The sequence below is a fragment of the Odontomachus brunneus genome, unplaced genomic scaffold (assembly GCF_010583005.1).
Source record: "Odontomachus brunneus isolate Ranch 3 - 2012 unplaced genomic scaffold, Obru_v1 Obru_scaffold_130, whole genome shotgun sequence".
In the NCBI taxonomy this organism is placed as follows: Eukaryota; Metazoa; Arthropoda; class Insecta; order Hymenoptera; family Formicidae; genus Odontomachus; species Odontomachus brunneus.
In genome coordinates, this window is record NW_022639580.1 from 436,250 (window position 1) to 453,267 (window position 17,018).

Here is a 17,018-nt window from a genome sequence, read left to right on the forward strand (position 1 = left end):
GGGGGGGGGGGGGGGAGAGAGAGAGAGAGAATCCACAGATTCTCCAATGTACTCGAGTTTATTTTACCGAGACGCGAACCGCAAGCTCGCAGCCGTACAGACAGAAGACGCGCGTGTATGCTCGTGTCGCACGACCTTGACCAAGACGTGCCACCACCACCGGAGTCACCACCGGAGTCACCACCGGAGTGAACCACCACGTGTAACATTTGTGCGCTTGGGGTTTCAGGCATATTCGGCGATGTCGCCGAACGGGGAATCGACAGCGCCGATCTTGGGCTCGGCGGTGACCAGTGCGGCCTCCCTGCCGCCGATGTCAACATTCCGGGGTAGTGCCGCGGTCGCGGCGAACAGCGGCACGGGAGCACCGTCGCCGGCATCGTTGCAATATAGCCATAGTCCTGGTGCACCGACGACCGCGCCCTCCGCGCCCAACGCTGCGCCCACGACGAACCAGCAAACCACCCCCGGCGACACCCTCGGCAAGACCCTCGCATCCGTAAGCACCCGAGTATGTATCGACGTCGACCTCGCTGTCGCAGCTCGTCGTCCGAGTGTCTTGCGGATTCCCGTCGCGCTTTCGCCTTGGCACGCGTCGGCAAAATTCTTTCACGAAGTTAAAGATCGAAATTTGTGATCCTACTTTTCACCTCGATATTCCATTCAACGTTTACTATGAGGTTCATATCAATCTCTTTCTTTCAATTTCAACCTACTAGCTTTGCTGAGAGGTTCTTAGATGGTAAAAATGACATTTTGGGCGTTTTCTACTATTTAGAGGTATTGAGCAAGACTTCAGCTTCCGTATCTATCAAATAGACACTGATCTCTCAGAATATACAGATAATAGAAAATTCATAGGAAAAATGTCTACAGATAGATTGGTAAGAGAATAGTTGAGTGGATAAAAATCTCCTACAGAAATCTTTCTGTTCCTACAATTGAGTTTTTCATTCGGTTGCTATTCTTACCAGGCAACGGAAAATTCAGTTACACCAACGTAGTTGTTTCTTTCGTGCAAAAGTCACGGATGTTCGCGTGTAAAAAAAATCTCAGGACGGTACAAAGAAGATGGCATAATTTCGTATCTGTGAGACACAAACGTAGCGTAAGAAGAAATAGAAAAGAAAGAAAGAGAGACGTATACGGAAAAACACAATTGCAGTTTGGGTAACTGAATGGGGATCGGACAAAAAAAACTCGCTGACAAGAAATAATATCTCTGTGACTGCGAAAACATTCGTCTAAACATTCAGATACGTTAAAACTCGGTTAAGATAACTGGTAGCAATTGGCTGAGTGGAAACCTTCTCCTACGGTAATCTTTCTGTTTCTACAGTCGAGTTTTTCATCTGGTCCCTGAAATAACAGAAAATTCGGTTACACTAACACGGAGTTGTGCTTTTCTCATGTGTGTATACTTGAATGTTGAAACATATTTACGTCTACGGTCACGTCACTATCGCGACGTTTTTCGCAGATCTATCCCACGGACCAATCAGTATCCAGTTATAGCAGTAATCCATCTACGCCCGTCAGTTCGCCACCACCTTTAACCGGTTCGGCGCCAGGTTGGGCACCTGGAGCCGCACCAGTGTCCCCGCATTTCACGGCGGACCCCAACCGTGGTATTCACATGGTACGTATCGAGAACGTTGTTCTGAATTCGAACTAATTCCCGAAATTTTTTTTCTTAATTTTCTCTTTTTTTTCACGGGGCCCCGGCACAAGCGCGTAGGCAGCGGTCGCGCGGGATCCTCTCGACACTTCACCCTCCAGGGGTGGTTTCTTCGCATTATCCCGTCGTACGAGGGAATACCGTAATGATTTAATGAAATTCAATTAGTCAATCGTGTCGAAAGGTTCCCGCGGCCGCGTGCACATTCACGCTGCGTCGTTTTGGCCGCTTCAGAGACACACGCACATGACACACTTCACTTTTACTCGAGTGCTCGAACATACCAGTCGCATTTCTTCGGTAATAACGTATCGCTGTATGTACTAACTGCGACACGTCGTCGGCAGTTATTCATCGGTAGGGCACGCACAAGTTTTTTTCTTTTTTTTTGAGGGGGGAGGATCGAGTGGGAGGAGGAGAAGAAGAAGTCATGTCCATGTATAAAGTGAGACTTCACAAGAAACGAAGAAAAAAAAAAGTCGAGAACCTTTGCACTTGTTTCGAGTTGAAGCGCTTCGTCGTGGAGTGAGTTTTACGGTCGCTCTTCGCACATAATTATATGGCCTGTTCTTTTTAGCCGCATCGCTGAATTGACGCAATAAGTTACAGCGAGACAAGTATATTTTTTCTCACTCTAACTCATTGCACCAGTTCAGCAGTGCAGCTGAAAAGAACAGACCAATAATCTCACCGCGTTAAAGTCGCACAAACAGCAGTATGATCGCGTTGCACCGCGCGGTTTTCTTTTTTACTTTTTCCCTCTTTACCATCATCATCATTATCATCATCATCATCATCACCATCATCACCGTTTATGTGTCCTCACGCGAGCCGCGACCATTTGTTCGTCCTCCCTTCGCCCTAAGTTATCGAGTCTATTACGTCTCCCGTTCGTTACACATTTTTTTTTCTCTCATTCCGCCCTGTTTGTTGTGAACGTTGTGTTGACTTGGTTGTTCTCTTTTTTTTTTTGGTTTTGTTGTTGCGTTGGTGTTGTGTGTGAAGCCGGCGCCTGAACAGCAGAGGTTAGACGATGCCATCGGCTTCCTTCGCGACCATGCCGAGGTGAGGATTGCCGAATTTCAGTTTTTTTCCCCCCCCCCTCTTCATTCGCTCATTTTTTCTACGTGGCTGACTCGTCAGGATTCTTTATCTCCCTTTTTCTTTTTATACTTGCGCATGTCGTCTCTATGCCGAGACCATCACGTAACAGTTACGCAAGAACACGTTCACTGCACTTTTTGCTAATTACGCTTTCGGTTAATTGATGATTATATATTGTGATGAAGAGCTCTCATTATACACAATTTATAATCATGGCTTGAATTTCCATTAACACAATCGTCCTCGGACGATCGGCCGGCGTTTTAAATCGGGTCGAACCGCGTTTTTTACCGCGGTCAGATATAAATTTTCCAAGTTTTTTAAATCTCTCATTATTATCTCTCACTAGACCGTTTCTCTTTCGAAGTCTATTCTTCTGGATCAGTGGAACTAACAGTCTTTGATCTTTTCCTATCGTGGAACACTGACAAGTGTAATAAAATAAAACGTCTCGATTTCGACTTAAACTTTTTTGAAGACTCTTCTGAACGTAGATTCTCTTTCTCTAAGAACATAAATAACGAGCAATTGGAAATCTCTTTTTGTCGTGATACCTCTTGAGTAGTAATATACTTAACGGAATCTCTACGACCGGCGTGCTGGAACTACAGGCGTGTAATCGAGTCGAATGTCTCGGTATTCTGTTGGTACAGGGAACCCGAATGGAGGAACGGCTGGACGACGCCATAAACGTCCTAAGGAACCACGCGGAGAGTCAACTAGGCCTTCACCTCGGCCCGGTAGGCCCGCATAGCGCGATATATTCGCACACCTCACCACCGCAGTTGGATCATCTGGTAAGGATCGATCAAAGAGCGACCTTCTCTCGCTCGTCTCCACGTGTACACCTCTAATTGCGCTGTGCTTTCAGACGAGTCCACACTCTGCGGTAACGGTAGCACAACCTCAGGGTTCCTACCCCGGTCTCACGCCCACGCCCGACACGGACGGATCCATCAAGATCGAGAGGTTACCCGTCACGAATGCCAGTAAGTTGACTGTCCGAAGTGGCCTCAGCATTCGCGCAAATTGCGACTTGTAACTTGCGAGGTGGAAGATTTGCCCGTGAAACCCGCCGGTCGGTTCCGGCGGCAGATCATCATCCTTGCGCGTTTCCTCTTCTTAAACATCTAATAATTTTTCACTAGGAGTACGTAGACGAGTCGTACAATCGCGTTACTCTGATCGCACCATTCTATTCTTACTACGTCGCATCATCGAGCGAGATTACTTTTCCCATGTGTACCGCGAAGGAGAGGAAAAAAGAGAGAAGGAGTTCCCAGGTGTTCTGCAACGGGCCTGTGCGGCCGAATAAGGAAATATTAGATAAATCACGCGGTCTCTCTCTCTCACACATACACACACACACACACATACATACACACATTCTTTCTCTCGTTGTCCAGCGCTCGCGGTCGTGCTTGCATTATTCCTGCGCGCAGTACGTTCGGTTATGCCGCTCTTCGTTTCTCTTTCCGCCTCGCTGCGTCTGTCTCAGGATAGACCCTTGCTATCAGAGTCATTATGTCCCGAGGGGGTTTGCATTCGGAATCCTCTCAGTCGCGCAAATTAAGAGAGAGACTCGCCGTTAGACTCGAACAACGGTACGCGCGACGTTCTCGCGGATTTGGAAATCGCGATAATGAACAGAGGTTCTTCAAGTATCTCTTCGGACAGTCTTCTCGCAGTAGAGAACGTGCCTCGGAGAGTTCATCGGCTAGCGGGTTGTCGTTTGAACGTTCCGAAGTGAAGAAAACGCGCGTTGAAATTCACGCGAGCAGCATAAGCTCGGCGAACTAATAAAAACGATCGCGCACTTTTGCACACAATTGCGCGCGCGCAAGTGTCCACGGAGACACGCACTCCTCGCGGAATTGGAGCGTGAGTTCATACTCTCGCGAAACGTCGGCGAATTGTCGTCAGACGATAGAGAGAGAGAGAGAGAGAGAGAGAGAGAGAGGGGGAGAGAGAGAGAGAGAGAACGAGCGAGCAAGCGAGCGTTTAAGGAGAGATCGTTGAATCAGGGTTGAGAGCGGAATCCCGTAAAGCGTGCTTCCTGCTCCTAATTGGACACTTTTCACGGTTTCGTGACTAAGCCTCTTGCCCAAAGCTCGCGAATAATCGAAGATCGTGATCGCCGTCTTCGGCGCGAAGGTCGGCCGCGTTTGTTTCTTTCTTCCTGTTGCTCTGCTGTTCGGCCTCTTCGTTTCCGGGTAAGCTCTCACGTCAATTTCTCCCACGTGCATCAGATAACACGGTGCTCGTATGAAGCTGCAGCTACATCGCGACGTGTCCGCAACTTCCCGATGCACGTTCCGTCCGAAACACACCGGTCATTTTGTGCTCGAGTTTCTCCCAAACGACACTTCCTTCGGACTGTCCCTTCGCTTCACTGGTTTCCTTCCATCTTGCGAGTTACAACGCGATGAATCCTTGTGCAGATCTAAAGCGGCAGTATTAATAATGAACAGAATACATCTCTTTAGAGAAGAGGAAAGACCCACCGGACAGTAGTGGCGGCGAAACGAAGCCGTCGAGCAGTGAACTCGCGGCCGCCGGTGTGATCGGGGCTGCCACGGTGAATTCGACGTCGCAAGGCAAGGGCACCAAGAGATCGCGCAGATAGTAAGTATCTGGAGAACCTCATCGTTTCCCAGCTCGTTCACGGCACCGAGTTCCTCGTGAATTTTTTTACCGTGTGACTACGATGGAGATGAAAACCCGTCGCGAGTCGTATACGCGCGTCCAAGTGTCCATCTGTCCGTTAGTTCGTTCGTTCGTTCATCAGTCAGTCAATCAGTCAGTCAGTCAGTCAGTTATTTGAAATGTCGAGGCGTGAAACACGTTGGTAACATGAATTTCTCGGGATCTATTCGGGAATAATACATGGCTCCATCTTTCTTTCGCGCCAAGCCGGAAATACCTTACACCCTCGAACGTTGGAACTTTACTCTGATTACTAACTTAATTTGTCTTTGAACAACCGTTGTTCGAGCGCCGATGAAGACTGCGACGATCCCGGCACCAAAGCGGTGCGCGAGAAAGAACGTCGCCAGGCCAACAACGTGCGTGAAAGGTTAGTGAACACACGCAGTACGCACCTCGTTGCATCTTGATACAAACAGCTCCCTGTGATCCCGCTCCCACGTTCCCTGTAATCCTCGATATGTATATGTATACACGTGTTCCGCTTACGTATCCTTAAGCGGCACGTGTATCTGTATCACAGAATGTGACACGAGAGACCACTGCACCATCTCCTCGGAGAAAATTCTTTCTTACTTACTTAACCGTATGCATGCCTTAACGAGATGCTGTTTCTGTGACGAGCAAGGAAGACGATCGCGATGTGACATCGGTTTACCGATCTTGACGATCGTGAAGACATCTCGTGGAAACATGCGCGGCATGCTTACGCCTTTGTTACACATCAAGTATATACAGGGTGGACCACCTAAGACTGACCACCTGAACAACATCCATAGTTTTGGAGACGGGAAGAAATGTTTTGAATAAAAGTTGTTTGATTCGAAGAAAGAAAAAAGATAGGGATATTAGTTTGATCTTGAGTGGAGGCGCTTCGGAGATTTGAAGGTTATCGTCCTTTTTTTTAATGGAACCATCCTAATTTTTTTATATAAGTCAATTCCTCGCAATATTCATCGTAAAAAGTTATTAGGGTAAGATGGTAAAAAATTGAATTGTTTACGAAATACAATTTGCCCTAGAAACGGGCAGCGATCCATTTAAACTCGCCAGATACTGCTCGCGCAAAATTAAGCACTAATATCCCTATCTTTTTTCTCCCTTCGAGTCAAACAACTTTTATTTCAAACATTTCTTCTGATCCACCCTGTATACATGTCCCGCTGATCTGATCCACCTTCAGCAACCCATTCTCCTCCTGCTCTTCCATGAGTCCGTCGCACCGTAAGGCCCGTATTCAGGCGTGAAAATTAAAATGTTTCTGGTTAAGGGGACAGAAATGAGACGAGGCAAAAGATGAATTGTTGACATAGCTCTCGTGCGTACCTACAAATCAGTCTCATTTTAATTTAGCTGCGATTCGGTCCCTTAGGCATGCTATATTTTCTTCGTTTTATTTTATTTTATTTTAGCTCTTAGAATATTCCGCACTTATATTCTGCATCACTCTGAACGTTTTGCATCGAACTGCTCAGTTGTATAGATCTCTTTCTTTTTTTTTTTTTTCTTTCCGTCTGCATTCTAGTTTTTGTTTACCACCTGCGTCCATTCGAGGAACGTGTGCGGTGCTGTTTTATAATTCGAATCTTAAGTCACTCTGCCCACTTTTGTTGACCGTGCGTGTGTCTCACCTGTTTCGAATTATTGAACATCTTGTGATATTTTTCAAGTGGAAGTTAACAATTAGGAAGACTTTTAATAACTTGCAATTAAATATATTCGTTTCGATGTTAATCGTGTATATATATTCTTTTGTTTCGAATTTTTGTGTTCTCCTTTTTTTCTTTTCTTATTTATTTCTCGCTGTTTGAAAAAAGAGAAAAGAAGGAAAATATTGCGATCCTGTGCTGCGCCGAACCCCGACGATTACAGGTGTCATTTGCATTCTGAATTTTCTAGGTGACACAGCATCCAAATAGAAGATCTGCATTTTTAGATCCACAATCACACAAACGCACATACACACATACATATACCCACAACTGTCCCGATTGTTCGCGTCATCGATTGTTTGTTCTGTGCAAAGAATACGGGCCTACGAATTCGTGACCTGTTTATTTATCCACAATTTCGAAATTATGAGACCACTTGCGTGTGTTCATTAGCTATTGCTGTATATTGCTGAAAAGAAAAAACATACGAAATTTGCTCTCGAACAACGATTAAGGCGATTTAGTTGTCGGTCCAGCGGGTCAAAAGCACTTCTCCGACAATCTTTTCGCGACTGCGTGTCGCGCGCACGCGTTTTATCAAGTGATATTCGACTACCGGTTAGGTCACTAATAAACGAACAATAGGCTAGCGTAAGTTGCACCAGGTGATTAATCGCGTATTGTTATTGCGCAACTGTTGTTCGAGCGCCGAGGACGAAGATGATGATCCCGACATGAAGGCTCAAAGGGAGAAAGAAAGGCGGCAAGCTAATAACGCTCGGGAGAGGTAAGCTCAATGAGTTTTACGCAGCCGGAGACATGTGAATCGCGTTTTTCCGAGTCGGTCGATCGTAATGCGATTTGAATTTCGGTCAGTGGTAAAACAGCGGCCCGTATTCTATGTGACATAACAATGTATCATTGATACCGAAAGTGCCATGCCCGATGACGACGAGAGATCAAATATATATATATATATATATGGCACGCTATTCTTTTTCTCTCTTTCTTTCTGTTTCTCTCACTGTACATATTATCTTGAGAAATCGGCATGTTTTGATACGCACACGAGAAATTTCCTTCTGTCGCATGCTCATACTGAATAATTGCACTCTTATCGATACAGGGAGTTGGTTAAAGAGATGCACGATATCGTAACGCAATTATGTTTCTCACGACTCTTCTCTGCTCTGTCGCACCAACTTCTATCGTAATGACTATACAAGATGATCGTTCCTCGAAAGCTTAATGCAATGAGTGTGTGAGTACACACACGTTGAAAGTGATATTGTTGTGCTCATGAAGACTATTCAACGTGATATATAAATTCAGACTTTACACTCACAGTCTTTGAGACTTAAAAAAGCACTCGATCGATCATGCTACTCTAACAAGGTGACAGAGACTCGAAATACTCAAACCTCATTTCTCGTCGTAGGATACGCATCAGGGACATCAATGAAGCCCTGAAGGAATTAGGAAGAATGTGTATGACACATCTGAAGACCGACAAACCTCAGACGAAGCTCGGCATTCTCAATATGGCTGTCGAAGTTATAATGACGCTCGAGCAGCAAGTTAGAGGTGCGTATCTCGATATTTATGGTAACCACGTTCACGTGTCAATAGTATTATTAATATTCGCGCCGCTAACGATGGCGTTCTTATTGTCTCTGTCTTCTTGTGCAGAGCGAAACCTTAATCCGAAGGCTGCGTGCTTAAAAAGAAGAGAAGAGGAGAAGGCCGAGGATGGTCCCAAATTACCTGGCCATCTCGCGGCGCACATAGCACATCCGCATTCTCATGCTCATGCACACTCTCAGGCGCCCTTCCCCGCCTTGCCCGTAAGATCTCATGAATAGTAAATTCTTAAGGCGAGCGCGCCACTTATTTTACCCGCTACGCGTGACGAGAGATACGTCTTTGACCGAGATATACGTATCGTTCTTTTTTCAGGGTCCGCAGCCTTCCCTTCAGCACAATCCACCGCAACCGCAGTAGCAGCGGCTCAGTGGCGGTGTCATTCTGTGTTAAGGGGTAGATACATCTTAAAATCGACAAGTTTGCCGATATGACTTGCATATCCATATGGAGATACTTTCGGCTCGCGCGAGTTGCGAGAAACGCGCAGAAAATTGTGGATATTATACGTGATGCGTCGCATTGTGTAGACGAGGAGGAAGGCGGTGGAGGAGGAAGAGGAAATAGAAGAATCGGAGGGGTGGGAGGAAGAAGAAAATGAGAAATCCGTTTAGCCGGTTCTGTTTTACATATATCGTTTACTACTTAGTAGCGTTTGTATATTAGTATTTTGTATGATTCTACTTAAAGCCTTGGATCATCATCATCCTTTGAAATCACAATCTATCTATCAGTGATTGAAGAGAAAAAGTCTTAGAGTATTACAGTAAGGAGCGGCACCGATAATACCCATAACTTTTTGCAGCAGCTCTTTTACACGTGTGCGAGTTAAAACAAGAAAGAGAAGAGATTTCGTATGCTCATGTGTAAGCATAGCGCGCGCATGTATAGTTTTAAGAGGCATCTACCCCACCCCCACGAGGCGGCTTCAAATTATTTTTATAAATAGCGAGAAAAAGAAAAAGAAACAAAGGAATATGGTTCCTCTCTTTCGAGATATATAATGTGTAGTACGATCGAGGTTTTATTAACGGTCGAACTTCGCTACTGACTCATGTTAAATTGCCCACTTCTGTGTATACACTATTAACACGTTGCGTTATAGCGCGCAATAGCTAGGAGGAGAACTACTCGAGTTTGCGGGAAAACAGAGCCCACACACACAAACACACACACACACACACACACACATATGCACACAAAAAATACGTATACACACAGACTAAAGATGAAGATAAAGGCAGCATAATTCCGAAAACCGGTCCAAAAAAGAACTCTCGAGCCCAGGTATCGCTTTTTTTCATCATCGAAATTGACATTCGCGCATTGTGATACTTTGTTACGCGATCTCTTCGATTCCCATGAATTCAGCTCATTATCGCGTTATGAACCGCGAAGTTCTGCAAGATTCTGCGAGTCTCTCTGCAAATCTTCGTCGCCGACGGAGAGCACACGTGATGCGTCGCCAATGTATATAAACGTATGAACTGTGTCGCCTTTATGTTGATCATTAGACAATGAAGATACTGTATATAGAGATTATCGTTTACGAGCGTCCTAGAGTGTGAATCGAAGATGCTAGCGGTTCGTTCACGCTCGCACAGAGTAACAACCCACCGTCACCCACCACTTTGCAAACTGGCTGCCGCGCGGTGTCGTGAGAAAATCATACTTTCCGGTGCTTGCAGCTTCTCTCTCGACGCGTGCAACTCTCGAGTTTAGGAAAAAATGCGGGGAGGACGAGTTTTCTGAGTGCGCGTACACGATTCACTTCGACTCGGCAAATTCGTTCTCCTTAAATATTAAAGAAAAAAGAGATAGACATGTCGATTATAAGTATTGTTCGGCGCGATAAAGAAGCTGCGATTTTCAAGTAGTGTAATCAAAATTTCTCGCGATACCGCGCTGTCCAAAATACTCTCCAGCTATCGAAATTTCTCTCTTACATTAGTATCACGAAAGAAATCAAGAGAAATATATAAACGCGAAGGTTATCCTATTCGACGAAGCTATCGGCATATATTTATTTCGCTATGCTCGAACGTTTTATCGCTAAAATTTGATTATATATATAGGCTGTCTTAAAACTATAACACAACACTTTAATAGTGTATTCTGCAGCTTAACACTTTACTACCCGAAAACCTATTTTAATAGGTTTCCTACCGACGGTGCCGGTAGGCAAAGTGTTAATTGAAGTCGAAAATATTGTTGCCTCAATACTTTTCAAGTTATATATATAACTAAATTATATATTTTAATTAATTTCCCAGGTGGGATATACTTGAATAGAATTTTAAATAAAAACTTAGTCATTGAGACATATATAGTATTAATTGGAAAGTTAAAACGACGTGGAAGTTCTTTTATTTTTAAACACTCAGAATTTTCGATCTCAACTAAACTCCAGAATGCATTATTGAATTGTTCATACGATAGTTTTAAAATATCCTGTGTATATACATATAAATATATATATATGTATATTATATGCATATATGCCATTTATATATATTTAAAGTGCCATTTAGGACATTTTGGATTTTAATATCAGGCTGAAACGAAGAATTCAGCCTTAGTTTATATTAAGCGTAATTTATACGTGCTCGTTAATACATGTAAATTTACTCTTCATCGGTGAGCTATTTTAATAATTTCTTTTCCAGATTGTGTAAAATAGCGTGAACGATCCGTGTCCAAAACCGGAAGAAAAACCGTACATTTGTAAGAAATAATATTTAAAGATTTTTGTTTTGTATCACGTCAAATGAACGATTCTTATGTAGATCCTTAGGACGTTGACATTACATTTTATTTCTAATCATCGGTCGAATGACTTTTAATTTAAGAGCGATCAACGAATATTAATTTAAGACGTATTTAGGACACCTTCGAATTATATATTAATCATTTCTACTAATTACATCTCTCGTTGTCCGTGCCTTCGGCACGGAGACACGAAGTGTAACTCCGAAATGGATTATCTCGAGTGTTGTTGCGGCATTGAGTAAGGTATATATACATATAATGTATATATGCACATACATATTGGGGACAGTAAATCTGTGCGGCTGCGGAGAAAAATTCACGTAGAATCTAAAAAAAAAAAAAAAGTAAAATTACCGAATCAATTTGCTCGTTTTCGTTTTCACGCCGACGTCCGTTTAGAGATGATCGTGTGTTAATTGTGCATTGCAATATGTTGTCAACGGAATTGACAAGCATTTACATGTGCCAAAACGTGAGCACGCGACGAGAAAATAATTACGATGCCTGATGCGAGGCAGATTCCTTAACGTGAGACACACACGACACCGGTATATTTAATGAAAAAACGCACAAGATACAAACGCTTTACATAGCGGTCTTTCTGTTTTGTTTTTCTTTTTCTCTTGACGCCGCACCGTTAGAAGGTCTTGCGATGACGCCCACTTTGGTTTTGGTACATCGTCGAATCACTCTGGACCCTCTCGAATCTTTTCGACAACGCTCCTCTTCCTGCGTTTTATCCCCTGCCACCTGTTATACGGTCGAGATTTCTGTACTTATGCGTACGGCAAAATGTTAGAACAAACGGAACGGAAGGAGTTAAGCGTCGAAACGAAAGACGCGAAAGGGGTTCGAGACGGAATCGCGCGGCTCAGCTCGCATCGATTGCGAGAGGAGCCAACCCTGTCATAATCACGGTTAATTATTATTAATTATTAATTATCATTAATTATTATCAATTAATTACCGCCGATGAGATCTTTCGTGAGAGAGAAAGAGAGAGAGAGGGAGAGAGAGAGAGAGAGAGAGAGAGAGAGAGCAGAGAGAACGGGACATTTTTGTTTTTGAACAAAAATATAGCTCAACGTATATGTACCCAGTTGCCATGTATTTTAATTTATTTAGATTCTTAAATAAATTTTATTGAAAACAAGAACCACGACGACGACGTATCGAGTATTGCCCGCTGCTGTGTTCATTCCGCCTCTTTTCTGCTCTGTTTTCTTTCGCTTGTTCCGTATGCTTTGCTCCTCACCGGGAGCATCCGCGAATAATCCTTCCCCCCCCCCACCCCCCACCCTCTCCCACCTTCACGAAGCTATATTTTTCTTCAAAAGCATGACAGGATCTTTATCGAGATCACGAGGGATCGTAGGAATTTCGCGTGTATGTATCGCGCAGTCTGTGACGAAATCTTTCGCTTGTCGATGAACTTGAACTCATATCAAAACGTGTCAGACATATCGTAATTTATATTTATTGTAAGGTATGTGCGTGCAAATATTTTATCTTTCCTCGTTTCTCGAACGCTTCTTAGATTTTAACTCCGTCGTTGTTTCATGTAACGGCAATCCTCTCGAATCGAACGATATCTAAATCATGCGCTTGCGAAATTGCGCCTCGGTCATCTTGATGATCACGCTCGAGACACTCACATTGTTAAGCCAGCTTTTCCCTTTTCGCTCAATCGGCCAATCGGAACTTTCGTCTTTGATAACGATCGAGTGCCTGCCTCAATTGTGCGAAGTGTCGTAGTATGAAGTGCATCCTTCGACGAGAGATGTTGCGGCCGAGCAGTGAAATCGCGCGCAATCCAAAAATCGCAGCGCGCGGTTATCGCGAATCACACAGAACACAATCATACAGAGTGAAGTACCGTCGAGATACTCCGAGATGTAACGTTTGATACAATACCCTGAGCGACATCGTGAATACCTTCGAAGTCTCTCGTTCTCTAATCTTACCGAAACCGATCGACAATTGCGGACAATGAGAATAATTAGCGAGACTGTCCCGGCGTTGATTTTTCTAAGCTATGTGTGTAAGTTCGTTCACATGCCCTCACTAGATCATAGAATTATTACGAGAGAGAAATCATTTTCGTTATCGATCAGGATCTGTAGATTTGTAGGTAATCTGATCGGCAAGAACTCGCGCAACCTCGCTCCGCTCATAAATTAATAATCATTAATCATGCTCCCGCGTCGTCGCGGGCGACGCTTTATAAAATACTTAATGACAGGAAGGAGACGGGAGTAAAAAGGAAAGGAAAAGAGGCAGGGAGGGAAGAAGGAAGGTAGACAGAAAGAGAAAACGTGACGATAATTATACATTGTGACAAATTGCAGATAGAGGAAGAGGGAGCCGCTCACAGACACTAAACTAAAAAGAAAAAAGAAAAAAAACTACACGATCACGTACTTGTACTCGCGAAGGTAATCATGTAAAATAATAACGACAATAAATAGCTCGTAAGCCAGTCTAAGCTAGACACTTGTCGATAGTCGTAGATAGTCAAAGTGAAGAAGCCGAAGAAGGAGAGGCGACAGTCTATAACGGGGGGTCGAAGTCGAAATCGTATCGGCCGTGGAATGGAGAGGCCCCTTCACACAGACTTTTGTAAATGAGACGAGATAATTACGCTCTTAATGACAATGACGATGACGACGATAATGATGTTATTTTCGAGTACACGCGCATATCGTGGACGGCACTGTGCGGGCGCGTACGTGTGCACGCTTTCGTTTGGTATAACGTGTTGGTTGTAAAACCTCCGCGGTGTAAGGATCAATTTATTATCGTTACTGTTAGGCGATTAAATATCGGTGTGAGAAACGTGAGAGGAACTATTGCGTCGCGGTCTAATTGCGTAAGGGTTCAGTTTTGTCGGCACAATTGCGAATCGATAATTATCATATCATAAGGTGTAAACTATATTAGGCGTATAGTACCTGTATCATATGTAATAAAAAAAAGGGAAAGAGCAAAAACGAGAGGACTAACGCGTAAGTAAGGCTGTTTGTGTGAACGGGCCTGGAATATGTTGTTGAGAACCGATCTCTTCGACCCTACATGCGATTATTAATATTAATGAAGTACGAGATGAATATAAATATATAAACTGAGCGAAAGAGAAGTGGGAGAATGTGAGAAAGGGAGAGAGTGAGTGAGTGAGAGAGAGAAAGAAAGAAAGAAAGAGAGCACGGGTATGTGAATGAGAGAGTGAACAAGTGTATCGATTGAGAAAGAAAAAAAAATGTAATTATATCACTAGTAATATTACCTATCACTAATATAATAAATGTGCCATTTTTTCCATAATCACACGGTGTCGCCTGGCATCCTACGGCGCGATACATCGCAACGCGTTTTTCTCTTTCTCTCTCTCTCTCTCTCTCCCCTTTAATATAACGATAATGATAATTTTTCGATGCACGCTGCATTCGTCGTCGTTCGTTCCCCCTTTTTTTCTTTCTCACTCGTCATTTTATTTGTATATTGTACTCTCAGTATTTTTTAGACGATACCTATATTTATGTTTTACGTTTTGCTCCAACATGATACACACACGTCTTGATTTAAGTTCGATTATATTTCATTATTATACGCAGAATTACGATTTTAGCCACGTATGCACAATACTGTAGATACCATTAGAATTCTAACGAGTACAGTCCTGTCACGATCTATACTTGCTCACGTTGTTTTCAATTGAATATACATGCAGGAAACGCTATCAACCGACTATTGCAGCACACGACAAATGTTTGTAGCCTATATCACTCTGGAAGTTATATCTCTTGTATCACATATCATACGAAAGGCAGATCTCGTCGGCGCTATTCTTTTGAGGTCACCGATCCTTTTCTTTCTTCTCCAATACTGTGATTAACGTCCTCGTCGTTCTCCAAAGCGGAGGAGTTATGATTCCTGATGATGAACACACTGCTGGGACTCTGGTTCATGCCTTTGCTGCCTGGCTCTTAGCCTGAAAGAAACGTGGCTTACTGCCTACCGCATTTTTCAAGCGTGATGTGAATTACATCTTCTGTCAGTGCGATGGAAAAGTGACTTCCTGAGCCGTAATTTTCGTTATACATTTTACTTGCAAATTCTGTCGAACATGGAAAGACAATGGGGAATTTTGAGACTTATAATATTATATAAACTATTCTCATCTGATGCTGTATAAATGTTTGCTTGCCTTTTTCCATGTTGATGCTAAAAGAAAGAGTCTTTAAGAACAGTAAATAAGTTTCAGAAAGATTGATTTTTCTTGAAAACTTATTTTAGAATTATCTAATAGTCTGTTATTTTAATATTCTTTGAAGAAAGAATTGGGAATCTTCTCTATAATAAAAGATTTCATATTAGATGACTGTATAGTAAATATTTTCACCTTAAATGATTTCATTATCCTTACGAGTAGAACTATAGGATTCCAAGACCCCAGGTGGATGGTCAATATAGATACCATAACAATCTACTCAGATAGCACAAACTGCTAAAAGATATCTTAAAGACCTTCAAAAGACATCCAAAAGGAATAAGGACATCTTTTGAACGTCTTTAAGACATCTTTTAGTAGATTGTGCTGTCTGGATACTGACATATGGTTTTTTTAAGGAATTATATCTGTAGAGACTTGCATAGGTGAGTGTAATACATTTGACAGAATTAATTATAATAGTCGAATAATGAAAATACTTATGAACATATTTAAAATATTTTGTTTATATCTTGAATATAATAACTAATAATTTTTTTTATTTTTAGAGCGAACTATGATTCAATTACTTAATTAACAAGCAATCTGGTGAATGGATAACTTCCTCAGACTATTTCAACTGTATGAAACTGGTCTGGAGGATTCTTCAAGTATTGAGTATAGCGGAACAGCTTTCCCGCAAAGAGACGATGGTTTTTCGTAAAAAATTTTCGTTGATCTGTAACGAACTCTCCATGCGTGGGGTGTCCCGCATAAGGCGTCCAAGAAAAAAAATATAGGTAGATAAAAGTAAACAAATATTATATAGGTAATTTTTCAAACAACCACGTAAAATTTCGAGATATTAATTAAAATAGTTGGGCATATCAGAGCGCGGCGACGCGGTAGGCGAGACATACGGCTCGCCGCGGCCGGCGAAGAAAATGGACAAATACGTCTTACGCGGGACATACAGTACCTGTATATATAGGGTGTCTAGTAACTGATCGAGCAATCGCCGTGTGCGGGTAGAACGGGTCAAAATAATCATAAAAGTTATATACTATTTTGAAATTTTCTCAATATTTATTTCGTAATTAATTAAAATATATAAACGAATGAGCGTACGAGAAGCGGTAGGACAGGCTCTGTGTGTAAAAGAAATAGCTTACCTCTTAGAAACGATGAGTAAATAGCTAATTTCGAAGCGAAGTAATGTATACGTGTCGCTTGTTACTCCGCCTCGAAATCAGCTGTTTAC

At 42.9% G+C, this 17,018-nt stretch overlaps 1 protein-coding gene across 14 annotated transcripts in view; it reads left to right on the forward strand.

Annotated features, from left to right (window-relative positions):
• The window catches only part of LOC116849987 (protein daughterless), a 196,021-nt gene extending 181,150 nt beyond the window's left edge, over window positions 1–14,871 (forward strand). For 4 of the 14 annotated variants that reach the window (XM_032827737.1, XM_032827729.1, XM_032827744.1 and 1 more), the window contains 10 exons: window positions 230–511; window positions 1,481–1,639; window positions 2,684–2,743; window positions 3,427–3,579; window positions 3,654–3,771; window positions 5,254–5,407; window positions 5,769–5,858; window positions 8,579–8,724; window positions 8,830–8,984; window positions 9,097–14,871. In XM_032827737.1, the coding sequence (XP_032683628.1) occupies window positions 230–511; window positions 1,481–1,639; window positions 2,684–2,743; window positions 3,427–3,579; window positions 3,654–3,771; window positions 5,254–5,407; window positions 5,769–5,858; window positions 8,579–8,724; window positions 8,830–8,984; window positions 9,097–9,141 (1,362 nt within the window). In that variant the 3' untranslated portion in view covers window positions 9,142–14,871. Of the gene's footprint in view, window positions 1–229; window positions 512–1,480; window positions 1,640–2,683; window positions 2,744–3,426; window positions 3,580–3,653; window positions 3,772–5,253; window positions 5,408–5,768; window positions 5,859–7,837; window positions 7,928–8,578; window positions 8,725–8,829; window positions 8,985–9,096 lie in introns of all 14 variants that reach the window. The other 10 variants (XM_032827731.1, XM_032827730.1, XM_032827732.1 and 7 more) reach the window with 10 other exon arrangements.
• The last annotated feature ends 2,147 nt before the right edge of the window (window positions 14,872–17,018 follow it).